The sequence below is a fragment of the Lagopus leucura genome, unplaced genomic scaffold, assembly GCF_019238085.1.
Source record: "Lagopus leucura isolate 7727_CA_CO unplaced genomic scaffold, USGS_WTPT01 Super-Scaffold_73, whole genome shotgun sequence".
NCBI lineage: Eukaryota > Metazoa > Chordata > Aves > Galliformes > Phasianidae > Lagopus > Lagopus leucura.
This window is the reverse complement of record NW_024962252.1, coordinates 8,650,388-8,678,045: the sequence shown is the minus strand read 5'-3', so window position 1 is coordinate 8,678,045 and position 27,658 is coordinate 8,650,388. Positions and strand designations below refer to the sequence as shown.

The 27,658-nt window shown below is 43.0% G+C and overlaps 2 protein-coding genes across 6 annotated transcripts in view; one reads left to right on the top strand and one right to left on the bottom strand.

Moving 5' to 3' along the window:
- The first annotated feature begins 732 nt into the window (after window positions 1-732).
- ID2 (inhibitor of DNA binding 2) lies at window positions 733-1,966 on the top strand. Its single transcript, XM_042889444.1, has 3 exons — window positions 733-1,158; window positions 1,250-1,314; window positions 1,924-1,966. Exons 1-2 carry the CDS (start codon window positions 811-813, stop codon window positions 1,304-1,306), a joined length of 405 nt encoding a protein of 134 aa, XP_042745378.1. The 5' UTR covers window positions 733-810; the 3' UTR covers window positions 1,307-1,314; window positions 1,924-1,966.
- A 20,537-nt stretch (window positions 1,967-22,503) lies between these two features.
- The window catches only part of KIDINS220 (kinase D interacting substrate 220), a 59,027-nt gene continuing 53,872 nt past the window's right edge, over window positions 22,504-27,658 (bottom strand). For all 5 annotated transcript variants that reach the window (XM_042876991.1, XM_042877006.1, XM_042877015.1 and 2 more), the window contains 4 exons: window positions 27,165-27,311; window positions 26,350-26,448; window positions 25,218-25,466; window positions 22,504-24,894 (listed from right to left, as the gene is read on the bottom strand). In XM_042876991.1, coding sequence (XP_042732925.1) covers window positions 23,623-24,894; window positions 25,218-25,466; window positions 26,350-26,448; window positions 27,165-27,311 — 1,767 coding nt within the window. In that variant the 3' untranslated portion in view covers window positions 22,504-23,622. The remainder of the gene's footprint in view (window positions 24,895-25,217; window positions 25,467-26,349; window positions 26,449-27,164; window positions 27,312-27,658) is intronic.

Below are 27,658 nucleotides of genomic sequence, written 5' to 3'. Positions count from 1 at the left end.
GCAACCAGACGCGCGCGCGCGCGCGCGGACGCGGCCGGGAGCCGCGGCTCGGAGCCGCCCGGGGCCGCCGCCCCCGGGGAGCCGCGGCCGAGAGACAAGCAGCGGACGGAGCGCGCGCTGCTGCCCGCAGCTCTGCCGCCCGGCCGCGGCCCGGCACGCAGCGTCCCTCCGGTGCGCGGCGTCACGGGGCGGCAGCGGCCGCCGGGGCTTGCCGTTACTTGCCTCGTGAACGCTCTCCGACGGCACACGGCCGCCTTTTCCCCGACCCCCAGCCCGGCACCGCGGCGCACCGCGGAACCATTCCCACGTGTGGTGCGCGGACTCCCCGTGCTACACCTGCGCGCGGGCGCTCCGCTAAGCCGAGCCTCCCCGCGGCACCGCCTAACGGGGGACGGGATAAGCACGGAACGCCGCAGCCGGACCTAAAGTCGAACGCCTCCCCGACGGCAGACCGCGCGCGGCTCTGCATTTCTTCGCAGCGCCGCCGCCGGGCCCCGCGCCGCTCTCGCGCCGTTCCCCGCCGCGCAGTATTTACTCCCTCAGCTGAGCGGAGCCGCCCCGCCCCCCGCCGCCATTGGCCCGGCACGCGGAAGCCCGCGCGCCCCCTCCGCGCCAGTGAGCGCGGCCCGCGGCTGACGGACGGACGGGCGGCGGCCAATGGCGGCGCGCACGGGCCGGGCGCGGCGGCGGCGGTTATAAAGGGGCCGCGCGGCCCCGCACCTCAGTGCGAGCTCCGGCAGCGCCGAGAGTGGAACGGTAGGCAGCGCACTTCGCAGGCTCCGTGCGCTCTCCCCGCGCCCGCCTTTCAGCATGAAAGCTTTCAGCCCCGTGAGGTCCGTGCGGAAGAACGGTCTTTCGGAACACAACCTGGGCATCTCCCGCAGCAAGACCCCGGTGGACGACCCCATGAGCCTGCTGTACAACATGAACGACTGCTACTCCAAGCTGAAGGAGCTGGTGCCCAGCATCCCGCAGAACAAGAAGGTCAGCAAGATGGAAATCCTGCAGCACGTCATCGACTACATCCTGGACCTGCAGATCGCGTTGGACTCGCACCCGTCCATCGTCAGCCTCCACCACCAGCGGCCGGGGCAGAACGCCGCCTCCCGGACCCCGCTGACCACGCTCAACACAGACATCAGCATCCTCTCCTTACAGGTAGGCACCGCTCCGGGTCGCGGCCCCAGCCCTGCCCTGTCCTCCTTTAGCCGCCCTCACGCCGCCCGCTCTGTCCGCTCTCTCCCCGCAGGCAGCCGAGTTTCCCTCAGAACTAATGGCAAGTGACAGCAAAGCGCTCTGTGGCTGAATCGTACGGTGAGTACAGCCCGTCTCGCTTGTCTTGTAAACTCGAGAGCGCTTCCACTTAAAGAGAGAGAAAGGGGGGGAGAAGCCGTATTTGAAGTTGATTGCCGCTCGCAGAAAGCAGTCCTAAAAGTTGGTGCGGAGACGCTTTGTCAATAGTAAAACAAGCGAGGCAACCCGCGAGCGGTTCCAGCACTGTGCGCCCCTGGCGCTGCCCGGCCCCCCGGCTGCCAAGCGGGGAATCCTGGCAGCGTTCCTTCCCTCCTGTGATGTGGGATTGTCTGCGCTATCGGTTCAATAAGAGACTGCTTTTAATCAAGTAATTGCTCCAAGAGGCAGACTGGCGCCTCTGAGCGTTGCGTTGCAGAGATCCGGCCAGAGATTGGGCTGAGAATCCTCCTCCTGTCCTTTCCCTGGAGTGTGTGTTATTTTAATGTTCGATCTGCGCTCTCGAGAGCGAGTGTGTGAGCATGTATGTGTTGCATCTGGACGCCAGGGTTTGCCCAATCTCTGAGTGTTTGGTTAAATGTTCAAACTGCGGCTTCCTCCCTGGCGCCAGTCTGTCCGGATCTCTGCCCTGTTAGCGTGCTCCTAAATACGCCTCTTTTCAATCTCTTGCAGGTGTTCCACTGAGGAGGCTTTTCTTTTTCTTTTCTTCTTTTTCTTTTTTTTTCTTTTTTTTTTTTTTTTTTTTTTTTTTTTTTTTTTTTTTTTTTTTTTTTGCACAAGAATACGTCTACGGGATCTTCTTTTTTTCTTCTTCTTGAGGTGCTGAATTTTTCAGCTGCATCTGGAGGGGAGAAATCCACGCTAACTAAACTAAAAGGACCTTTAAAAGTGAATAAAGAAGAAAACAAATCAAGATCGATCTTTATCCCCCACCCCATTCCTCAAGTTGGACTGAACCTAGTTATTTATGAAGAGACTCTTAAATACCCTTTCCCTAGTTGGAAGGCTTCCTTTATATACTATTCCCAACATGGGGAGCGAAACAAAATCACGCGCGGAGATGCCCATTTTAAAGCAGACTTTGCCTTTTTTTCCAAAGGTGGAGCGTGAGTACCAGAAGGATCCGGTGTTCAGTTTTTTAGGAGAGTCTGGGGTCAGAAATTGCCTTTCTGACCCAAACCTAGGACTGAATGCTGTGTATATATTTATATATAAATATATATATATGAGTGAACCCTTGTGAACTCTTTAATTAGAGTTTTCTTGTATAGTGGCAGAAACTGACGTTTCTGCAAAAAGTGTAATGATGTACTTAATCATGCTAAACTTTTTATAAAAGTTTAGTTGTAAACTTAACCCCTTTTTATACAAAATAAATCAAGTGTGTTTATTGAACTGATTGCTGGCTTTCTTCTTTGGGGACCAACTGTTTGCTGGCTCTGATTTGTGCTGTTTGTGGCTTTTGTTTTTTTTTCTCCTTTAAATACTTAAGCATTCTGTTACAATTTACTGAGCAAGTTCAAATGTGTAGAGAATATAAAGAATAAAATGACCTGAAGTGAATAATAATTCTTGTAACTTGGAAAGTGTTATTTGAGTGTGTATTCCAAATTTATGCCTGTAACCAGTGTGGAAGGAACCCGAGAAGTAATGGATGGCCGAGGGGATGCTACTGCCCAAGTGCTGGGGAATGTACACAAAAGCAGTTAACCCTGAGCCGTGCCCATGGAGTGTGACTTCCCTCCCACCCCATGGCTGATTCTGATGTCCCAGATCTGTTGATTTGCCTTCAGGATAGTGGCTCCGAATTAGGGGTTGTGGGTGGTTATTATTCCTGCAACTGTTAAATTTCTCTCTGAAGGCTTTGAATGTGCGAGCTGGTGATGCGTTAACACGGGATCTAAAATGATGAAGTGACTGTTGCCTTTCCACACTGGAATTTGCATGCTTCCATGCAATATTTCAATGAAATGGGGTTTCTAATCAGTTGCAGCAGCAGCGCTGTATGACTAAGATACTGAGAATTGGGCTTAAATCACTGTTGTGTTACTGATTAAACTTTGGCTGCTCCTGAAGGAACTCTTTTCTCCATAAGAATTAAATTAAGTTTGAAATAGGAGTCGACATTCTTGGAAGCCAGTGAGTGTCTCTTTCTCTCCTGCCTTCTGAAACTTGTGTGCAGTGTGCCCTGCTACCCAGGGCCACTTACTGTACCCACCCCGTGAATCCCCTGCCTCGAGCGCAGCTCATAGGCTCTACCGAGCTGTCATAAGACGGTGGATGTGGGAACTGTGCCTTCCCAGGTGACGCGTTAATTCGAGCTGTTACAAACCCCCCTGAAACGGGAAGGAAGCCGTGAGTGCTGCGCACGGATTACGGAGATCCCTCGCTCTAGGAACGCGGGGAGCCTCGGCTACGCGGGCAGCCCTCCGCTGGAGCCGGGGGGCGGCCGTGCTGCGGTAACCTCACCTGGGCCCTCCCCGGTAGCCCGGGGCCGGCGGCGCTGCGGGCAGCAGCCGCTTTTCCTTGCCCTTGACACCAAATCCGTTCGCGGAAGCCGGGCGGGAGCCAGCGCTGATCTCTTAATGCGGGAGCTCGGGGTCAGCGCGAGCAGGAGGCGAGAAGGGCCCGGCTTGCTGGGCCCTGGGGCCGGGGCTGTGCCCGCAGGCTGCGGGGCCGGGGCAGCGCGGTGCCCCCTGCGGCCGAGCAGCGCTATTGCTGCGCTGCGGGCTGAGCCTGCCGGCGCCGCGCCGGGAGCGCCTGACCCCGACCCAGCGGGGAAACGCTTCTCGCTACCGCTCCTCGCGGCTCGCTCCCCAAAATTGCCTTTTCGGTGTACGCTTCGTCTAATTGGCACGAGCTGATCGGGGGTTTTACTCGGTATTGCGAGCTCAGCCCTCACCTGCCACTAACAGTCCAACGCTCACCACCCCATTTCTCTCCCAAAGCCACCCAACTGTTGGTAGCGGGGTGAGCCTTTAAGCATCACTTTCAATGCACAGTGTGATATATGAAATTACAGAACTGCGCCACTCACATCAACCTCAGGGAACTGAGCTGTGTGCTCCTCTGGGCTTCAAAGCTGCAGGACATTTCGCACACCTGTACACCAAAACCAACCACCCTGCACAGCCATCAGGCAGCCACCATTGATGAGTCACGGTGAAAAGAACAAAAACCAAAAATGTTTTTTTGTAAAAGTGAAGTATGAAATGAAATCTCCTCTCGCAGTTAACGAATTCATCACCTCTGCTGCATCCCTTGGAGCAGAGCAAGGGGCTGCCAGCAGCTGCTCTACGTATGGAGTTCTCTTTGGTTTTGTTCTTAAAATTTTGGCTTTCAAAGAGGAACAGCAAAGCCAAAGTGTGAGAATTAACACTGAGACACTGATGTTTCCGAGCAGATTTGGGCTCTCCCTCCTCCAGCACTGCCACTGAGCTCTAGCTGAGAGCAGAAAGCTCTGTAAGACTGTCACTGCTTCCCCCAGCCATGCGAAGCCCTGTGAGGGACAGACCTACGCACTTGTGAGAGCTGCCCACAGCCATCTCATTTACACACTGCCCATTTTCTTGCATATACCTGGCGTGAAAGTTGCGAACACATCTAAAGGCATAAACGTAAAGTGCCCATTCGGAAAGAAACACTGTGTCCAGTTCTGGGCTCCTCGGTTCAGTAAACACGAACTGCTGGAGAGAGAGCCCAGTGAAGGGGCACAAAAATGGTGGGGGCCTGGAGCATCTCCTGGATGAGGAAAGGCTGAGGGACCTGGGGTTGTGCAACCTGGGGAAGAGAAGGCTGAGGGGGTAGATAACTGCAGGACAAGGGGAAATAGTTTTGAGGGAGGGGAGATTTACGTTGGATGTCAGGAGGAAATTCTTCACTTTGAGAGTGGTGAACCCAGAGAGGCTGTGGATGCCCTGTGCCTGGAGGTGTTCAAGGCCAGGTTGGATGGGGCCCTGGGCACCCTGGTCTGGTATTAAATGTGGAGGTTGGTGGCCCTGCCTGTGGCAGGGGGGTTGGAGATTCATGATCCTTGAGGTCCCTTCCAACCCTGGCCATTCTGTGGATCTCATCAGTGCCTGCGTAAATATCTAAAGGGAGGCAAGTGCATGAGGCTGGGCTCTTTTCAGTGGTGCCCCATGACAGAACAAGGGGCAATAGGCCCAAAGCGGAACTCCATATGAACATGAAAGGAAGTTCCATACGAACATGAAGAAGAACTTCACTGTGAGGTGTCAGAGCCCTGCGACAGGCTGCCCAGAGAGGTGGCGGAGTTGCCTTCTCTGGAGATATTCCAAACCCACCTGGGCACGTTCCTGTACGGCTTCTGCAGTGAGCTGCTCTAGCAGGGGGTTGGGCTGTTGCTTCCGAGCTCCCTTCCAGCCCCTGAGCCGACGCCTCGACAGAAATCCCCGGAACGCGGCGCCGAGCGGCGGCCTCGGGCCGTGCGTGGAGGGGCACTGCCGCCATCCGGCCAACGCGCGCGGCGCTCCGCGGGAACGCCCGATCCGCAGCGGCGGGCTGGACGCAGCGATCGGCACACGAGGCGCTGCGCTGGGACGGGAGGCGCCCCGCCGTGCTGCCGCGGGGAAAGCGGCCCTCGGGTCGCGGTAGAAGATTGATACCCGATTTATCCGCAATGACATCCTTCCCTCTAGAAGAGCCGCTGAAGTTGTAACTGTAAAACGTACCCAGTGGAAAACAGTAGTTCAGGAAGCAAAGCTTATATTGCACAGCAGTGGTCCGTGTTTGCGTAAGCCCCGTGCTAAAGCAAATCCGAGGAGGAAACAAAAGAGGAAGCCGATACACGTGCCCTCAGAATCAATCGGCTGGGAAGACTCACACCTCAGCCTGCTGCCGGCCTTGAAAAAACACTCCAAACAAGCGGAGGAAGAGTGTGAATAGAGGCACGCTGTGAGAAAGGAGCGGTACAGAAAGCGCCGCGTTGGCCATTCCGTCAGACTGCCCCTCGGCTGCCATCTGCCACGCGGCAACAAAGTGCAACAACAGAAGGTAGCAGGATGGTGGGGGAAGGTTCGCTCCTTACCGCCCTACCGCCAACATCCGCCTCTGGTGTTGTGGGTCAACGTCATGAAACAGGAGGCGTTACTTTCGGAGCAGCCCTCAAAACTACAGGCATCCGATCTTTTGGGTTGCCTGGGCCACAGGGAGCATAGTAGAATTGCCAAGGGCCACATCTATGGAGACTGCTCCGAAAGTAATGCCTTCTATTTATTTCCATGGAAACGACGACCAATAAAAGGGCACGGTAACATCACAGTGTCTACAAAACACTCTTTTTCATCTCGGTCACCACCATTAGCTCTGCATTTTCAGCAGCAATGAGCAAGAGCTTGCGCACGTGTAACAACGTGCACCAGTGGAGGTGACCCACTGTCACAGTCACCACTGCTGAAATGCACCACGCAGCGCCTCGCTGTGCTCACACCCACTGCTTGGTCTCCATAAATGTTCATAAATGTCAGTGAATGCTGCCACGATGGCACAGGGCACTGAGTCCTCAGCACAAGCTGTGCAAGCAGCATGCAGCCTGTGGGCCATGGGCTGGACATGCCTGCTTAAAACAAAGAGCTTGAGTCTAATCCTAAGTTTTACAGTTGATGGCCAAACTTTTAAAGTCCACAAACAAAACTTTTTTTTTTTTTTTTTTTTTTTTTTTAAACACAGCAGCACTGTAAGCTCACGACATTTTTCTTTCATTTGAAGAAGAGCTAATTATTTGCTACCTACTGTCATGCACTCTGCCAGGCCCAGGGCACTGCCACCCACCAGTGCAGTTCTCCCGACAACACCCAGAGCACAGGGAAGGGCAGAAGAGCACAGTGAGTGAACTTTCCTCCATGTACCCACAGCATCTCATGTCTCTGAGAGCAGCCTTCCAGGTATTTCATGTGTGTGTATATAACTTGAAAATCTCAGCATCCCAGGGAAACACAACCTTTGGGAGTGTCCTTCAGACATATCTTCTGTAAACCTTGTGCTCACTGATGAGCTCCATGTGATGGTTTGGAGATTCAGCAGCAGGCCCCTGCAGTACTCAAAGAGAAGGAATTTGTCCAAATCAGCAACCTACAAGAAACCAAAACATAAGGAAGATGGGAAGCTTTGGTGCTGACTTCTGCCACCTTCAGACCAGCTCATTGCAAATGGGAGAAAACGTAATGCATGGACATCATTATGCAGAATGCTAATTATGAGAGATGTGAAAAATTATAGAAAATATCTATCTACACGAACCCAGAGCAAGAATATATAAATATATGTATAAAATCATAGAATAGCTAAGGTTGGAAAAGACTTTCAAGATCATCAAGTGCAACTGCAACCTAACCATGTTACCCTAACAACCCACTGCTAAATCATACCCTGAGATACACACACACACAGAAAGACCAGGAGGATGAATATATAGATATATAAGTTCAGATTAAGTTTCAACAGGGATTAATACACAGGTATAAGTTTTTTGTTTTTGTTTTTCCCCTCACAAAAACAGGATAAGGTTTCACAACCTTTCCAAGCAGCATCTCATTTGTGCTTTTGTATTTCTGCTTGTAAATACATGGGAAAATAACCCACCTGCATTAGTGCTGTGACAGTGCTTTTTTAATTAAAAAAAAAAAATGCATAAAACACAAGTTAAAACTTGTAACAGTGAGAAATCAGAGTGAATAACATGCCGCATCCCTAAACTCAATCTGGTTCTTGTAAAATAGCTGTTTTACCTGCACATAAACATTTCCACCCAATATGTACGAAGCAAGGTGCCATCCATGTGGACACAAAATGTTTATCACTGATTCTCAACTATGCTCAGATCACCCCATCATTACCCTCATAACTCTTACAAAAATCTGGAAATCCTGGTTGGACCTCATCTACTACAGAAGCATTAAAACTCCACAGCAACTGTAACTCTGAATTCCTAAATTCCACTGTAAATTTCTTCTTCAAAAGTCATTCAAAAGTCTTTGAGTTCCTCTGAGACAGAACGTTTGATTAAATTCATTTGATTCAGCAGATGTTTCTTTATATACTTATCTAAGGATCTTTCCATCCCACCAGCCTAATTTGGAAAAAAAAAGCCAAATTAGATATGGAGTTTGGTGGCCCTGCATGCAGCAGGGGGGGTTGGATCTTGATGATCCTTGAGGTCCCTTCCAACCCAACCCATTCTATGATTCTATGAAACAAAGGTTAACTGTTAGGAAGTTTAGCTCCTTGCAATCGATACCTACGTAAAAACTGCGTACATTAAATACACACCGCATTCTACATGCAACATACTTTGATGAAGTATGAAGCATGAAGTAAATTCTCATAATCTGAAAATCTGAAACAGACTGTCACAGATATGGAATGGTATGTCATTATTTTGGCAGCTCTGAGTATTTACTACTACTTCTTTTATTCCTATCCTAGGTCAGCAATATTGTCTGATAGATAAAAGTAAGGTGAATAAACACCAGTTGCTGGAGGGAGGAAGCACTTATGAACAGATGCCCAAGCAGAGGTAGAAAGGAATACATACCTGGACTATACCAGACCTAGAGGAAAGCAGATTTGTGACTTACTAACCAAAAAAATAACTGGAATTTTTCAAATGGAGAAACAAACTCAAGCCATGCATCAAAGAGAGAAAATGAACAAAATATTTCAAGTGTTGTCTGACTGCCACTGGAAAATGTGCAGTGGCAATGACCTGCTGCAAAAGAATGGGCACTGTGTAAAAGACAAGCCGGACAAATGGGACAAACAGTAACTGACATTACAGGGAAATCAGCATGGCTCTGCCAGGAGAAGAGAAGAAATGGGACCAATTGTATGTAATGAAAAACATGGAAAATATAATGAGCAAGACATAAAGGAACTGCCCAGGTAAAGGAGACAAAAGAAAATACTTTTGCAGTGTATACAGTGAGTGCAGTCAATTCTACAAGAATAAAATGAGGGAACAAAAAGCACAGGAAATTTAACTGTCCCACAAAGGACTGGATAGAAATGTCCTCCAATCTCAGGAAAGTTTTAACAAAGTCCATAAGGTGGAGATGAGCCCAAGCTGGCCTTCATCCTGCCAGGCTGGCTGCTGATCAGCATGGATCATTGTCCAGACTTAACACGAGAGACAGCCATGAACAATGCACATCTGTATGATACCTAAACCTTGCTGCCCATCTGCATGAGCTGCCATAACACCACCAGGTCACAGTGCAGACATACCCAAAAGCAAACTCTGCAGGGTTTCAGTGAAAGAAAACTTACAACTACTATTTTACAATTACTATGTAATTGTCCTTGTCACAGAATCACAGAATTGTAGGGGTTGGAAGGGACCTCCAGAGATCATCGAGTCCAACCCCCCTGCCAAAGCAGGTTCCCTACAGCAGGTCGCACAGGTAGGCATCCAGGCAGGTCTTGAACATCTCCAGAGAAGGAGACTCCACCACCTCCCTGGGCAGCCTGTTCCAGTGCTCCGTCACCTCACTGTAAAGAAGTTCTTGCGCACATTTGTGCAGAACTTCCTATGCTGCAGTTTCCAGCCGTTTCCCCTTGTCCTGTCTGCACTCACCACTGAAAAGAGTCCGGCCTCGCCATTCTGCCCCCCCACACCTTAGATATTTATAGACCTGGATCAGGTCCCCTCTCAGTCTTCTTTTCTCAAGGCTGAACAGACCCAGTTCACTCAGCCTTTCTTCATAGGGGAGATGCTCCAGGCCCTTCACCATCTTTGTAGCCCTCCGCTGGACTCTTTCCAATAGATCCCTGTCTTCAGGACAATCTAACACCAAAATGTGGACACATACAGTGATTATAAGGTAACTATGGGGCAATTTGACATAAGGCTTAACAGAGAATGATCACTGCAAAGAGACCATCAGACAAAGCCTCTTAAGGAACTGAGTATTTCACCCAGCAGACATTCATCAGCAGCTCTCAGCTTCCTGAAGGGGAAACTAACTCTTTAGGAAATGAAATCAATTTTAAGTAAACAAACAAACCCCTAGCTAAATATCTTTTAGTCTGAACTATTCATGAAATGCATCTTAAAGTATCTTGATGAATTGATGGCTTCTACACACGCTTCTTGCCTTTGGCTTCAAAGTTCTGATGCTGAAGCAGCTCAGGCAAGTGATTTATCAGCTGCTGGAAGTGATGAAACAAGACTTCAGTGATGTGGGGGAAAATAATGATCTTGTGGTTCAGACTTTGAACCAAGAGCTTCAAGAAACAGCTCTTATTCCCAATTTCCCAAGACTTTGTGTGTGACCCTGTGAGACGTCTCAGACCTTCATGTTTCTGTGCATGCGTAAAAACAGGCAGCTGAGCTCTCTCTCTCAGGAGTTCTCATGAACCAGCACGTCTGAAGTGGTCGAATACTGGTCTGCTTTTGTAACACTAAACGGAACAGGGGCAGCAGCATTCTTGGGCATTGAAACTGGCCATTTATCCTGTGCAATTGTACCTGCCACACACAAACAATTGCCAGTCATGACTCTGGAGTTACGTGGCCCAGATGTCCTCCTGGTTTTTCAATATCATGTTTTCTTTTCAAGAGAGATTATCGGTAGTGATAAGAGAAATTCCATTACATAGGCCAAAGAGTGGCTGTTAGCTTGTTAATTCCGGCTCTCACTTTGCTTACGTTGATCAATAAAACATAGCTGGGAAGAAAGCAAAAACCTGGGCACACTCCCACCCCTGAGTAACAGAAAAGCTGTTTCTTTGGGCCCAAATGTAGATGAAGTGAGAAGATCTTTCGGAGACTGTATTTTGCTTAAACCAGCATTTCAGATATACATTCTCTGATCTTTCTCATCTTCTTGTGACCGTATAAAGATGATTGAAATTTAAATTTGAAGAATTAAGCAGCATAATGAAAAGAGAAATAAAACCAGAGCCTGAACGATCTGTGACAAAGGACAGATGTAGCACTGAGAAAGTTCTCATTTTTAACCTTTTCAAGAAGTTGAAAAGCAAACAGCAAATCATTTTACTTGGATGCTTCCAGGATGATGCACACATTTAATTATGGATGCCAGTAACAGCAAAACATGACAGCAAAACATGACAATGCTGGCTCTGTGAGCAAAGTACCAGAATCACACTTGTGACTGGAAGCACTGCCAATAAGATCATGGACAAAACGTTATCAGTCTGACAAGGAAAACATATTGCTGCTTTGTATTTGTGCTGCTAATTACCATCATAATGGACCATTTGATGACTGGAATGGTCTGGAACTTCACTTCTTGCTACCACCTCCAATAGGTGTGTGTCCTCAGGCACTTGGTAGAGCGTAACACAGATTTCAGCTGTGACATTTTGTGTTTGAACTTCTATTCCTACTCCTCTGAAGGGAAGTTCTGCAGCCCTTGCTACTTCATAGGTGTTTACACTCAGGCCTATTCGACCAGTGAATTTTCTAGGACAGAAAAACGGTTTGGCATGCACTGGTTTTTCCTCTGGGAGTCTCATAAGGGCTAAACGCAGTGACAGCCACTGACGTAATCAAACTTCTGCTCATACCAGTATGTAAAAGCAAGTGGAGGCCAGAAAGACCAGAGGTCATCTTATGACTCCTACTGGTTATTTATATTACTCCCAGGAAATGAAATTCCACCATTTCCCTAGATAACCTTGACACTACTTTAATTATTAGAATGCTTTTTGTTTCAATTTTTTTTCCTTGTGACAACTAAGAAGTTGATTATTTCATGCTCCACCGACAGAGCTTCTTATAATCCTCCTCTATTGAGATCTTACATAATTACAAATAATGTCCACTCAGCCTCTCTCCTTTTAAACTCAACAAATCGAAACATTTCATTATCATATAATTTGTAGGTCCATCTTTTAATTTTTTTTTCCTTCCCATTCTCCTCCAGTTTGCTTGTTAAAGGTGCTCAGGTCTGGACACAGTACACCTTCAGCAGGGCGTACCTCTCCCCTCCTGCATTGTATGACACTTGCATTAATACACCCCTCAGAGATTTCTTTTTCTTCCCTCTACCTTCAACAGTATCACTTACATTGTTGATTTAGTACTGGTTTGCTGACCACACTAAAACTATTGTTTTCTGCAGTATTTCAGTGGGGTATACTGCATTTTAAAGTCATGCATTTGATTTCACTTGGTAACTGTAGTACTTCATACTTGCCTTTTCTGAGTGCTATCATATTAATTTACAATGTTCTGTATCAGTTCTGTTCTGCAGACTAAGGCAGGTTCAGACAAGAGTGAACTTAGAAAACTCACCAATAATGCTGCTAATAAAAATACAGAATAAAAATGGACCAAACAGACCCCATGTGGCCCTACTGTGACATTATGCAATCACTCAAAATCCACTTTTTCAAGTAAGATGGCTTTCACTTCATTGCATGACGTGCTTAAGGTTTAATAAAGTTTCACTGAAGTCAAACATACCACTACCATCTGCCTTCTGCAGAGCAGCAACCCCACCTAAGGACAAAACTAAAGCAATTTGATAAGGGCCATCCCTGAAAACTCCGTGTTGTTTAAAAACACCTGATGCATAAAATAAGCTCGATGAGTATCTTGCAGATATCAAAGTAAAAAGCTGATCAAATGACCGGTGTTTCCCAGGCCCTCCTTTTTCCCTTAAATGCGAGGTTTAAGCAGTCCTCTCTGTCTTCTAATAGCTATATTCCATGCTATAGCTCTCCCTCTTTCTCCAAAAAAAACCCCCAAAAAACCACCACCCTCATCACGGTTTATAAGCCGTTCTGAACAGACCCTTAGCTTCAGCATGAAGTAGTCAGGCCATACTGACATGAAACAACCACTGAAAGAAAAACAAGGGTGCTTGAGTAATTTTCTGCTGGTAAATACTAATTTCTTAGGATTGAAACATTCCCCTGTATATTTAACTCTACAAGACAATTGGAGAGAAAATAAAAACATTCAAAGGTAATCTTCTGGCATTGTCCTGTAACAACCCAAACATTTATATGGAGCCAAATTACCTTGATTTTTTATATATATATGTGTATATATGTATATGTACTTTTTTTTTTTTTTTTTTTCCGGGGGGGGGGGTGGGTGTTCTTTTGTTGATTTTGTTTTCCAGAGAACATTAAACAGAAAATCTTACAAAGCACTCTGATGATGCTTTTGTATCAGTGTTCTCAGCTTCAAGTAATTCTAAATCATCTGAGCTGATTAAATTTCAGAGCTACATTGCACCAGTTTGGAGGGTTTTCATGAATACATTCAGTAATTTTTTTTCAAAATCCCTTTCCTTCAGCAGTGACTTACATTCTTAGAAGTGTCATTCACTTACATATTTATATTGTAGTTGCACATGTTCGCAGGCAGTTGAGAATCATAATCTATCCATGGCATGTGTTCACACCACATCCTCAACTCATATTTGAGCTATAGATGCTGTCACACCTCAGTCCTTGCTCCACTGCAGAACTCAAGGTAGCAGTGAGACTTTGAAGTGTAACCGATGAATAGCTTACTTTCTCCACTTTAAATTTTATGTAGGTAAATCTCATCTCATCTTCATCAAAAAGGGTTGTAAGGAAGATTGGGGATCTACAGGCCTGTCAGGCTGACCTCAGTGCCAGGTAAGGTCACGGAACAGATCATCTTGAGGGATATCACACAGAACGTGCAGGACAACCAGAGGATCAGGCCTAGCCAGCTTAGGTTTACAACAGGCAGGTCCTGGATGACCAACCTGATCTCCTTCTATGATTGAGCGACGCATCTGGTGGATGATGGAAAAGTTGTCAATGTAGGCTACCTAGACTTCAGCAAAGCCTTTCACGCCACCTTCACAGTATTTATTCTCCTAGAGAATCTGCAAGCCTGTGGGTTGGAAAGGTACACTCTTGGCTGAGTAAAGAACTGTCTGGAGGGCTGGGCCCACAGAGTGGTGGCAAATGGAATTAAATCCAGCTGGCAACCAATCATGAGTGGTGCTCCCCAGGGATTGGTACTGGGGCCTGTCCTGTTCGGTATCTTCCTTGATGACCTGGATGAGGGGATTGAATGCATCCTCAGTAAGTCTGCAGATGACACCAAGCTGGGAAGAAGTGTCAATCTGTCTGGGAATAGGAAGGCCCTACAGAGGGATCTGGACAGGCTGGATTGCTGGGCTGAGGACAATGGGATGAAGTCCAACAAGATCAAGTGCTGGATCTTGCACTTCAGCCACAAAACCCAAGGCAGTGCTGCAGGCTTGAGGCACAGTGGTTATAAGACTAGGGGGTATTGGTCAACACTCAGCTGAACATGTGCCAGCAGATTGCCCGGATTGTCTATAGCATCCTGGTTTGAATCAGAAATAGTATTGCCAGCAGGAGCAGAGAAGTGATCGTCCTCCTGTACTCTGCTCAGGTGAGGCCACACCAAGTACTGTGTTCAGTTTCGGGCCCTCACTACAACAAAGACATCAAGGCCCTGGCACACAGACAGAGAAGGACAGCAAAGCTGTCAGGGGTCTGGAAGACAGATCTCATGGGGTGCAGCTAAGGGAACTGGGATTGTCTGGAGGAGGCTCAGGGGAGACTTACAGCTCTCAACAGCTACCTGAAAGGAGGCTGTGGTGAGGTAGGGCCCAGCCTCTTCTCCTATGTTGTAATTAGCAACATAATGAGAGGGAATGGCCTCAAGTTGCACCAGGGGAGGTTCAGGTTGGCTATTAGGAAAAATTTCTTCTCCAAGAGTGGGCAGGTGCTGGAACAGGCTGCCCAGGGAGGTGGTGGGATTCCCATCCCTGGAAGTCTTCAAGAAACATTTAGGTATTGTACTAAGGAACACACTGTAGTGGGGAAACATCAGTGGTAGGTGGACAGTTGAATCAGATGATTTTGGACATTGGTGATTCTATGATCTCCACACAGTACTCTCAGTAACAAGTCTTAAGACCTCATACTGAGTAAGACAGATCTGACTGTTAACTCCTAGATATCTGTATAATGGCACAACTCTTACTCAGTGTTGACTGAAAACCTTTTGCCTCTGCTTATAGCAGAGGAGCTTGACAAATTTGGCAAAGACTCTCAGGGACTGTTGGAGTTCTGATGAAGAGTGCCACTGTGAGCCTGTTCCATCTTAGCCATGTCACACGTCATTACATTGTTTAGCAGACTTTGTAAATAGTTTTGGTCAGCTATTAACATAGTCCTGACTTGACCATGAAAAGGTCAATTTCATCTTGACATCTTGGTCATGGAAGACTGGCTTAGGTATGTGAGGCTATGTGAAAATCCAGCATGAAAGGAGAATCACTCGGGAGAGAGAGAGAAGCTATTAGGACTTTGTGGATGCTTTAACCCAAAATGTTTAAGTGGTGGTGAAAGCCATAAGGGTGTGGATTTCACCTACTCTCCTGAACGATGTTACAACCTGAAAAGAAACATGACCATGAATGGCAGTGTAAATATACCACCTGCAAGCATTTCAAACAATTTCATCAAACCCAGAGAACCTTTGAGAATACTGAATAAACACTGAATTTGTGCGCCAATACGACTTTGCAAAATGAGTGTGGAACAAACCACTGGATGATCGTGCTTCTTTAGCTCCAACAGACAATCCAAAATCAGAAGCTCTGCGTGAGAGAGAACCGACAAGGCTTTATAAATAACTCTCTCATAGCGTTGTGTTCTTAAGGACCTCTGTTATAACACAAGGAAATCAATGCTGCAATGCTGACAAACACCCAGGATTCAGGTTTAAGAAAGGTTGCCTGGAGTAGAACAGGTAAAAAAAAATCATTAGATATCAGAAAAAGACACAATGTTGTGATTTCCAACTGAAAACTAAACAATGTGTGATGTGAGAAATCACAAAAATATGTATGATCAGTTTCTGGCCATAGACCCAGAAAGGCACAAAACAGGAACTAAGGATCAGTACCTTAAGAATAGAAAGCTCTGCTTTTCATATTCAAGACAAAAAGATATATCCTGACTTATTTCAGTATGTATATACACAAGAATCTAGACAGAAAAGTTAGAATTCTTTTCCCAATTATGATTTCAGTCATTCACCACCTATTCAAGAAACGAATGAGCAGGTGAATATTGTACTCAGTGCATAAAAAGCAACGACTTCTGGACTGTGAGGAGGAGCAGACCCTGTGCCGTGCTATTCATTGCTATCAAACATCACTTTGGTGTTATCAGCTGCCACTTGAACATGCCATCTCTGAATGTGGGCCCAACACTCAGGTAAGTTTTGAGATATGCATTAAGAAAAGTTTCCTGCCCCTCAGACATGAGTTTTCAGTTTGAGCATTTCACTGGGAAGTGACAAACTGTGATCTGGAATGAAAAATCAGCAGAAAAACATATATTTTGCATAAAGTGTCAGGGTCTGGAGCGTCACTATCACTGAGATGTTTCGACTTCTAAAAGTATGCCATGGGATTCTATTGTTCACAACTAGACAGGAAAACAGGTATAAGTAACAAACTGAAAAAACAGTTGTTTTCCCAGGTATTGCAGAAAGACTAGGAAGGACTTCATCACAGTAGAAGGATGAGCGTCCAGGTAATTCATCCAGCTTTCCACAGAATCCTGGCCCACCTTAGATAAGCTATCCCTTTCCTCACTGCTGGGTCTTCACTAACAGACTAGTATACAGAACAAAAAACTAACTTGCACTCTTCCAGAAAGTCCAAATACTTTCAAAGACAAGAATAAAAAATAGTTTTCTTTCATATACTGGAAAAAACAAAGTGGGATTAACTTTTCTGAATTTGAATTTTAAGTACAAATGTCTTCCCTTGCAAAGTTAGGATGAACCACCGTTGTATTTCTTGCTTGGTAGTAAAGTGTTTGTATTGTCACGTAAAAAAGAGACTTCCTCTGGTCCCAGTATTGAATAGAACCTACATAAATAAATCTCAGTATAGAGAGCCTTCAAAGATGAAAACAGAGACAGAAAAAAAAGGAAAAAAAAAAAAGGTAATTATTCAACACTGTAGCCAAGGACTACAAAAATGAAGGACTCTAGTTTGTATTAGCATATAAAAAGATCTGGTGAAGCTGAGCTACTCCATCATCAGACAGAAGAGAGGCAGAAGGTAGCACAGATGGTGAAGACAGAGGAAATTATTCATGACTCCTCACCACACCTTGAACGAAGCTACTGAAAAGATGATGTTGAAAATTAAGACCAGAAGACACTTAGAAAAAAAAAAAGTCTCTAAATCCTTCTTTATATTCCAAAGTTGTAAATATCTGAGGTTAAATGGGTTATAGTTTAACCCATTAGTTAGTTGTCTTATACAGAACTTAGTTGTCTTATACAGAAAAACAAAACATCACTATTTCCTTCATCTCTGAGAGTAAAAGTATCAGAAAACCAAAAGTTGGTTCTTGAGTGGGCAAGATAAAGGGAAGAAAAGAAATCTACTCTGGGTTTAAAAAAATGAACAAAAACCAACAACAAAAAACCTCAAACAGCCCCCAGTCTCCCATTGCTGAAACAGGAAAAGTCACACTGTACAACAGTGCCAAGCTTACGATAAAAAACTTGTAAAGTTTCTTTAGTCCAAAATGCCAAACAAGTCACAAGTCTGAAGTTACACACTACACCTTCTGCCAAAGAGGATCACAAATAAGCTACAAGGTTTACAAAGAGGAAACTTCAAGAGGGTGGAAAACAAAAATGCTGAGTGGCAGCAGGCTTAATGTTTGGGTCAGATGTCAGAACTTCTCATTGGTTTAAATCAACGTGAAGCAACAGGGACTTCTGATATCAGTGAAAGTGCTATGTGACTGTCAAATGGAAGCTCAGTACTAGACTGTACCAGAAAATACATGTATCTGTATTCCGCTATGGCTTGATTTTTCTGGTTTCCAAAATGAGGCCATTGTAATGTTGTTGCCTTTCAAAACCATGACGAAACAGAAGCATTCCAAGACACTGGGATATGTAAGCTGATTCGAGAGTCTACACTGCCTTTAGCCAAGTGAAAGCTATCACATTATTCCAGAAAAAATACTAATACTTTTTTTTTTTTAAACATTAATTCTCTGCTGATTGCTTCCCCATAGTTTAATTAGTGAGGAAAGGCAGTAAAGCATCACAGAATTTCCATTAGTTTTACTGTTCCCCACAGTCAATATTTTATGCCTATGTTTTTATTTCTAGGTTCCAGGGACATATACAAAACCATTCATTCTCTTTCTTTTGTTTTCTATCATGTGAAAACTGGGACCCAAATAAAATCTTATAACAGACTGTTATTATTCCCCTCTTCCAGTCTCATAAACAACAAACACACTCATGTAACGACACAGAGAAACTCCTATTGGTTTCTTTACAATTCTGAAACCGAGTGACTCAACTTCTGTAAGAAGTACTGAGAGGTGGTATCAGCATTCAGAATGACTAGAAACACTAACACTCTGTATGCTGTGCCATGTAATGTAAAAGTTTTTTTAAAAAAGCAACAAACACTTGAAGTATGCTCTAGTTGCTAACATCTCATCTTTGAAACACGTGCTCAAATCCAATTATTTTCTTCAGTATCTTCTCTCAACTTCTCACCTTTTTTTCCACCCTCCAAAAGACCACATTCTTCTAAAATATTACACATTTTTTTCTCCCACTTCTGAAGATCACCCTAAAATATCATAAACTAAGAGAAGGAAATCAACCAACAGCCTTTCTTTTACAACCTTAGCCAGTATCACTGCTGTAACCAAGCATACGTGGGGTGATGGGGGAAAACACCTTCCGATGCTTCTTAAAGCCCGAACACTTGCTGTTATGACTATCACTCTTATAAATGAACTACAGTCTCTTGAGACTGAGAAAACATGGCTGAAAAAGCTGTACTTCTGAGCCTTTCTAGAAGGCTTGGCAAACATTTTCTAAAACAACAAAATACAACTACCAGTGCATCACAGAAGGCAGACCTTAAAACAGAGAAGTTAGACTCAAATTTCTATACTTTCTATTGTTACTTCTATGTTTTTACACAAAAAAAAACTGAATCATTAGTGCCAGAAATGTCACTAAACTGTAACAAATAAACACCTCTTCAAGAGGATTCCATGTGACGATTTTAATAAAGATAAGTTAACTAAGCACAGCATCAAAGAAATAAAACAAGACACACATAACAACAATAAATAAATGCATAAACAGCAGTTTTCCATCAGTTTTAAACTGCTTTTTGACTTCTATAACCAACTTCTGTTTATTAATCGTATGGCAAAACATACTGGATACTAAGTTAGCTTACATTATAGATACCTTTAATGAAACTGTTAACTGTATGTAAAATATCGAAAGCCATCTTAAAACTGATAGGTAGGTTTCCACAGCCAGTTAATATTCTGGAAATCCTAGCTCTGTTGGAAGTTGTTTGAAAATATTTATCACTTACCTTTATATTAAAATTTCGAATTGACTTTTCGAAGCTCCCAACCTGTCAGAACGTGTCAAGCTCATGAAACTCTTCCATATTCTCACAAAGAAAGCTGCTAAGTAGAATCATCTCTACTGTCTTTATACTGATGAAAAAGTCCTTATTTATTAATACGGAAAACAAGAAAACATAATGCTTAAAGCTAACAGAAAACTGTACTTTTTTTTTTTTTTTTTGCTTAACCAAATCTGAAGCTTGCTTCAACTTCTCTCCACCAAAGCTATCATTTGGCACAGAAAACACCAACGTACTGGCAGCAATCTTTAAGACAAATAATTAGTTATCATTGTATTCCTGGTATCACATCAGCATGTTACAGCTTTAGCATGTTCAACATAAGTAGCACGTTATATTTCTCTTAAATGTCTGAAAATTCATGACTAGGTATTAATACTTCTATTTTACCACAATTGTGACTTTCAACTGAGAAACCTCAAATGTCCAGGTATTATTTTACTTGGCAGCTTGTTGGTAATGTATTTATAAACCCAAACAAACCTGTCATGGCTGGTAAAGCTATCCAGCTTCAAGGCCATGGGGTGCAACATGCTGGACTAGGAAAAACAAATGCTATTAGCATCCTCTGCCTGTGGCTTTCATAGCTGTACAAAGAACTTCACATAGACTTACCATTATGTTCAGAAAGCTTCCCATAAGAGTTGTAAAAAAAAAAAAAAAAAAAGAAAAAAAAAATAGAAAGAAAAAAGGAAAAAAACAACCAAAGGCTTCAAGAATTCCATGGACAGATGTGAACACCTGAAGCCCAGACCACAAGAAGCCTCAAGTTTTCATCATAAGAACCCCATGCTAAGAGTTCCCCTGGATTGATTTCTGAAGATTATTGTAAGAAAAAAATAAGAGGAAAAAAAAAAAAATAGCAGTGTTTGAAAACTTCAGAAAAGTAAGAACTGAAAACCTGCAAAAACACCAAGTAAATACTCTGCTGCTTCGACAAAAATCACACAGGGTGATCAGATACCGGTCAGGCCTCACATGGGAATCTTTTTCCGGAGTCCCCAAGAATTTCAGCAATCATTATTTTGTAGCAAGTTTTTAAAGCCGAAAGTAAGATTTTCCTCCTCCCCCTTCCCTGTGAACTGCATCCTTGTACAAAGCTGGTGAGTAGCTATAAAAGTTATGTAAACCCCACAGTGTTACCTGCATCCAATTTTTCCCTTTAAAACGACTTATTTTCATTCTACCATGCAAACCTAACAAGGCATCAGAACAAGAGGCCAAGTGAAACTCTTCAGTTAGAATAAAGTTCTTGTAGCAGTCATTCATCCAAAACTAGAATGGATATGTACCCTATCATTACAAGAGTTCTGGCAAGTGGTGAGAACCAAAAATAAGCTTGAAGTTGTGTTTTCATTCATTTATATCCATTCTCCATGGAATTCTTGGGCTCCATGATCTCCCCAAGTCCCACAGCTAGCACTTAATATTTCAACACTAGAAATTGTTTATGGTCCCTTAATTCCAACAATTGTGCAACAAACTAAGCAACTAGTAACCATAGGAACTGTGGTACAGAAATAACAAGTTTCAGCAATGAAACTGCAGTTTATTTTTAATTCTTGCAAATGCTATTCTTTCATAACCTACATGTAACAAATTAATTAAACCTAAACATTAATGTACTTCTTACTACTATGCTGTAGTTCAAGAATTCCATTTCTGTCTTCTGTCTCTCTTTTCCTCTCTCCCTACTCTTTCTTCTGTTTGCTTATACCTGTATAGGAAAAAAATTGCAAAGGTACTTCAAAGGAGAACAATTAACTCTGTTTATTCATTTTTAAGTCAGAAGATTCTAAGTATCAATCATACTTAGCATCCTATTAGTATGCTTTTGTAGCATACTGCCCTTGAATCATCTACAAAGCATTTACGTTCTGCTAATTCTAGGATCTCTAAGGAACCTATTAGACAATAACTTCATGAGCAGATTTAATTAGATAAAATGCAAATATAATGCAGTTAAAGCAGGTAAGAGGCAGGAATGAACCACCATTCATCCGATGCTGGGCAAAGTTCACACAGACCAAAAATCACTTTCACAGACCAATTTAATTCATAGTACTGATAACTGCATAGTCCTCCACTGGAATTTCCTATTACTTGACTCTTTACTGTGACATTATCTGAGATACCTGAAGAACAAACATTAAGCCCAGTGTAATCTCACACAGACATTACACTCTGAACGACTGCTTTTTAGTGGTGGTAAGCCATTACATTGATACATAAATACAATTTGGAAACACTGAAGAGCTTTCACTCAATTGCCTATTTCTTCCCAATTTTGGTATTTTATGAAGACTTAGAAAACTTTTAGGGATAGAAATATTTCAAAACCGTATGAAATGTAACAATTACTCTACTTGGATTATTTGAGGACTTCAACAGACAAAGCAACTTGAGAGAATTGTTATTTTTCATCAATACTGTGAATATCTTTAAATAAAGAAGATTATTTTCCCCTATTGCAGAATAATTTTTATAAGTACCTTCTGAGAAAAGCTGGAGGAATACTCTTGGAGATGGCAGTAGGACAGAAGCAGAGCTACACAGAACCACCCACAACCATCACAAGCAGCACGATGCCTAACATGAGGCCACCTCTCCACAACGGACTCTTTCAAAAACATCTTTCATATTTCAAACGTATCTTTATATTTGATGCTTATTTAGTGTTGTATTAATAACAATGCTGCTTTATCTAAAATCTGTGATGTATTTTAATTGAAACAACATGCTCATACCATTTTTAACAAGTGAAGAAACAAAATATCACAGTAAACAGAAGTTTGGACACAAATCCAGGAGGACAATTTATTTTTTAATTCTCTTTGAACTACCAGAGTCTAGTTTGAACAATTCTTCCCCTGTAATCATGCAGATTTCACTGGACCGGTACAGGTATTTACTACAATAACAAGGAGATACTTGGATGACATCAAAACTTTCAAATACTGTACTTCAGAAATAAAGAAGCTGCCACACAGCTCTAACTAAATCCCAGAAAGTACATATTACTTTAAAAATGGCAAACACTACTCATTTTTCTTTCTGGAACCAAACGATGAACACTGTACCAAGGAAATATCATGCACAGCAACAGATACTCCTTATGTTCAGATATCACATTCACACTTGATCCTCGTAATATTTTAACACAGCTTAGGTGTTTGCATCTACTCAGACCAGTAACTACAAAATTACGTACCTATAATAAATAACTGATTTACTAAGTCAATGGTAAGGCATTATCTTATAAATAACTGCCAATTCCAACAACACATCAGGACAACGCTCCTTACAAACCTTATCACCATTCTACCCAAAGTTCACAAAGTCAACTGCAATTACTGAACACACAGTGAATGAAAGTGTACACGCAGCCAAAGAGGTACCTTAACACTCAAAATTTCAACATACAAATGTTGCACACCTTACTTCACTAGTTAATGTAAAGTTTGGTACAGATGTCACAGGCTGTGAGATTCCATCTTCTGGCAACTCAGGTTAAATGGCAAAGATGCATTAAAATATTAAGTATGTAAGTACATAAGATTTAAATGGAATGTTCTGGAGGGATAAGTATTACCCAACAGAAAAATAAAATCACATTTTAATGATTAAATTGCATGTACTTCTGCAACGTATGCCTCTGACCAAACATTTGCACGGCGTCTTAAGGAATTGTTTTTCCATGCTGACAAGCATTAGTTTAATTTGTAGGGAAGGTCTGAAATAATTTGTCCTAAAGATTACTTCTTCTCTTCAAGAGAATGAATGAAAACAATTTTCTAAATTTTCTAAGGACAGTACTGAAAACTTAACTACACAGCTTAACGTAACCACATACTGACAACAAATTCCAAGCAAGCTATATGTGGACACTCTCTGTTTGAACCTTGTTTCTTTAAAGGATACTCTCTCTTTCTTCTCCAAAACCAGCCCCATCTGAGGCAGTGACAGTGTGGAGCTCTGATGAATCTTTTGAAAGCCGTGTGTAACTCGAACGCTGGCTCCGCTTGTGAGCAACGCTTTTCAGGTTCTCATTCTGAACGGCAGTTGAATTGGAACCTGCACTAGGATTCAGGATAATCTGAGGTGGATCTCTCATACCTTGTATTTCTTCAAAATTTTGATTAGCTCGATTGTTTGGAGCGCTGTTATTATTTAGGGTTACTGTACTAGGGGTTCTATTTAAATTATAGACTTTCTGGCAGGCTGGCCAGTTTTCTTCTGGGCTACTTGCTATCAGGCTGCTTTCCGATGGGCTCTTCTTATCTTCCGAGCAAATCGACATGCGAACCACAGCTGGATCTTGAAGGCCACTAAGGCTGTGTGGAATTCCTCTCTTTCCACTATTACTGTCATCTTCAAGCTCAATGAGATTTGCCTTTTCAAGCTGTGAATCATCTGTTCCTTCATTATGGAGAGAATGATTGGGAGAACTTTCATTAGATCTTACACCGGAGTCAGAAGAATCTTTTTTATCCAAAAGCGCATCTGTCAAGTACTCCTTGGCTTTGATGAAGGTTCTAATAGGTTCAGATCCATGTTCTGGAGACTTGGGTTGTTTGTCTACTTTTCCATCTGTTTTCTTATCCTTACCTTCCTTAAGAAGCGGAGTGTTATCTGACTCTTCAGTTCCTGACTCATCTTCATCACTTGGAAGCTTCTGATACCGCAGAGTAACTCCCTTAAGCTTTAAATCTGCAGCCTGGAAAATGCTTGTTCTTTCTGATGACTTCTTTCCCAGTAGAAGCTTGGAACCAGACTGATCGGATTTTTCATCTTCTTCAGTAATAGGATCCAAAGGAGATGCATCATTAGCAGAAACACCTGAAGTACTATAATCAATAACATCATTCCTCTTCAGCAGGAAGGACTTTCTTCCATCATCTTGTTTCTGCTCCCCATCTTTCACTTTCTCTTGTTCTGCACTGGAATGCAAGGACCCCCCCGATGTACTCTGACCCATATAGAAAGCACTGGAACTGTGAGGAGAAGACCTTCCACTTACAGTAGTGGAACTGGCACCTCCTTCTAACTGTGACATCTGAGCAATATATTCTCTATATGCATCTCTATATTCTGCTTGTACCTTGTCAGTGAGCTTTGATATTTCAATACTTGAATCTTGAGAGTTAAGACTTGAAAGGCTTGGCGTTCTGCGAGTTTGTGACTGGAGCAAAAAGAGAGAAAGAGATAACAGTTACATGAACTACTTGTCTTTCACTGACCACTCTAAATGAAGTAACTGAAAGCATAACTCAAAGCATGACTTGAAACATCAAGCACATGCTTAAATTATTTTTTGTTTTCTTTTGAATAGCTCATGCCATTGACATTATCAGTGCTTAAAATTTGCTTACTACAATCATTTACAGAACTGAAATTAACTGAACTGTTCCAGTAATCTTACTTCTTGACCCATCCATATCCAAGAATATAAAAAGCCCTGGACTATACCGGTACGCATGTAGAATACATTTGGCTATTAAATACCTGCCAACTTAAGTTACTGTGGCGTGGAGGAGCTTCATCAAGACCAATTGTGTTGAGTTCTTCAAAGCTGAAGTTAAGTGTGTAGGGAGCTTGACCAGAAAGACCCGTAAGCTCAGTGTGAGGCAGCTCAGTGCTATGCCCAGGACGACGAGCAAGTTCGCCGTGAGAAATCGCATTGGTGACATGCTCAGCTGCTCCTCGAGGATCTTCCTGAACAGCCTGATTTTCTGAAGTTCTCATTTCAAGTATCTTAACGCACACATGCGGAAAAAAGAGAGAGAGTGTAAAGTTAATTATATAGTCAGAAAAAATCTGAAAATTGATGAAGAACAATTCCATTACATATAGGAATGTGTAACTCAGCCGTAAAAGTGTAGTTGCCTGTGGTTCTCATAATGGAAAAGTACAAAGAAAAAACAGTTTACAGACCTGAAAGGTCTAGACCTAGACCTTTCAGAAAGAAAAAAGGTGGATCACCAATAGCTTTCACTAAACCACGTCCCTCAACGCAGCATCCAAGTGTTCCTTGAACACCTCCAGTGTCCGTGACTCCACCACCTCCCTGGGCAGCCCGTTCCACTTCCTGACCACTCCTTCAGAGAAGTACTATTTCCTAACGTCCAGCCTGAATCTCCCCTGATGCACCTTGAAGCCATAGCTTGAAGCCACTGAACTCGCAGCGCAAGAAGGGAAATTAGCTATCTGTAAATGCTCAACAGCACAACATGAGAATGTTGCACTGAATACAAGTATGTGTCAATTAAGTTACTGTCCATTTAACTCACTGAATTGATCTAACTTAAGTTTCATTTAAAACTGTTCTCCTGCAATTGTGTGCCATGCATGAGCCAAATTTAAAAAGTGAAAAGGAAACCCATGCATGAAAAATGGATCTTAAAAGAAGAGGGGAAAAATCTTCAAAGGTCACAATCACCTAAGACACAAACCTATAAGCAACGAGCTCTTGCTTGTCTATACTCAAGATGATGAAATAACAAAATAATAAATGCATACATGCTTTAAGATGATAAATATAAAATGAACTGCTATTGGGATAGCAGTGTGTACAAAAAAGTGGTTAATAACAGAAAAGACTAATTTATGATGTCCTGGAATTCTGAAGAAGTCTTACCATGCTCCTGAACAGGTGCCAGTCACCAAAATTCATATTCATTTCTTTCTTCAGTTCATCAATGTTGCACTGAGCCAAGACACGGCCATTTATATTTGCCTAAAACAGTAAAACTAAATAATGTAAATTACTGACACAGACCTGTGGTGTAAAAGTAACAGACCAGAAAGATAAAACCAGACACGCTGATGGGGACCTACTGGTAAAGCTTACCAACACCACTCCTAAGTCCAATCCTACGTAATAAAAACTTTTTTTTTTTTTTTAAAGAAGAATATTTATTGAGATTGCTGATGGAGAAGAATCATCTGCATTTCATGGAATAATGAAAATATTTTAATAATACTGAGCCAGTAACAGAAAAATGTACAGCGGCTTTGTTCTGAATCAAATAAGCATGGAATGTGGTAGCAGAGAAATGAAACTGTATCCTCATCGCTCACAACAAAAGAGATGTGCCAGTTTTTCAGGGGAAAAAAAAAAAAAAAAAGCTGCTAACTGGATTTAGAACCCATTTACAATGCTATTTATCTAAATACAACAATTTAAAAATCATTTTTTATTGCTTCTTTTCTCAAAATAAGCAGTCTCATCAGCATGTACATTTTTGTGCTCTTCTTCTAGTTTGTTTTTAATTTTCTCTGAGAAATACATGCTTGCCTTAAAAACATTCTTCAAACTTAGCATGTACAGAAATTAAGTTGTTCTGATACTCCACACGTTACAGTGAACGCCTCCAAAAGTGTCAGCTAAATATTTCCTTTTCCATGTCAGTGACCATGGTTTTAAACACACTAATTAAATTCAGCTGATACCTTTCTTATAATTGCAGAGTACTGAGGCAGCATACTCTGGTCCAGACCATCTATCTGCTTTAGCTTCTCACATACAGCTTCCACACTCATTGTGCTCAGAGAGACATGTGAAACTCCTGTGGTTGGTCCTGCACCTGCTCCTCCTCCCTGCAAGAAGCAAGAAGGTGCACATAAAAGATCTGTTCAAAAACTCAGTATGCCCAGAATTTCACAATATGCACTGCAACAAGCCAAAGGAAATTAAGAAATGAGAATAAGAATGCACAGGCATTTGTAACTGATATCAGAATATTAATATCCTGAGAAACGTTTATTATAGTATTTATATCAGAAAAAAACCACAGCATCTTGAGACCTGCCAATGTGAAAAATAATAACTCTCCTAAATCACATTATTTAAGAAAACAACATAAAAACCAGGACTATGAAGTGTTAATCAAGTTCAAATGCATCTTTATTCCAAGTTTCCAGTGATTTTAACAGTTAGTTCAGTC

Bases quoted from the DNA above. Each gene is read 5' to 3' on its own strand.
- ID2 (XM_042889444.1), top strand. From the start codon at position 811: ATGAAAGCTTTCAGCCCCGTGAGGTCCGTGCGGAAGAACGGTCTTTCG. The intron at 1,159-1,249 runs GTAGGCACCGCT...CTCTCCCCGCAG, and splicing joins TCAGCATCCTCTCCTTACAG to GCAGCCGAGTTTCCCTCAGA.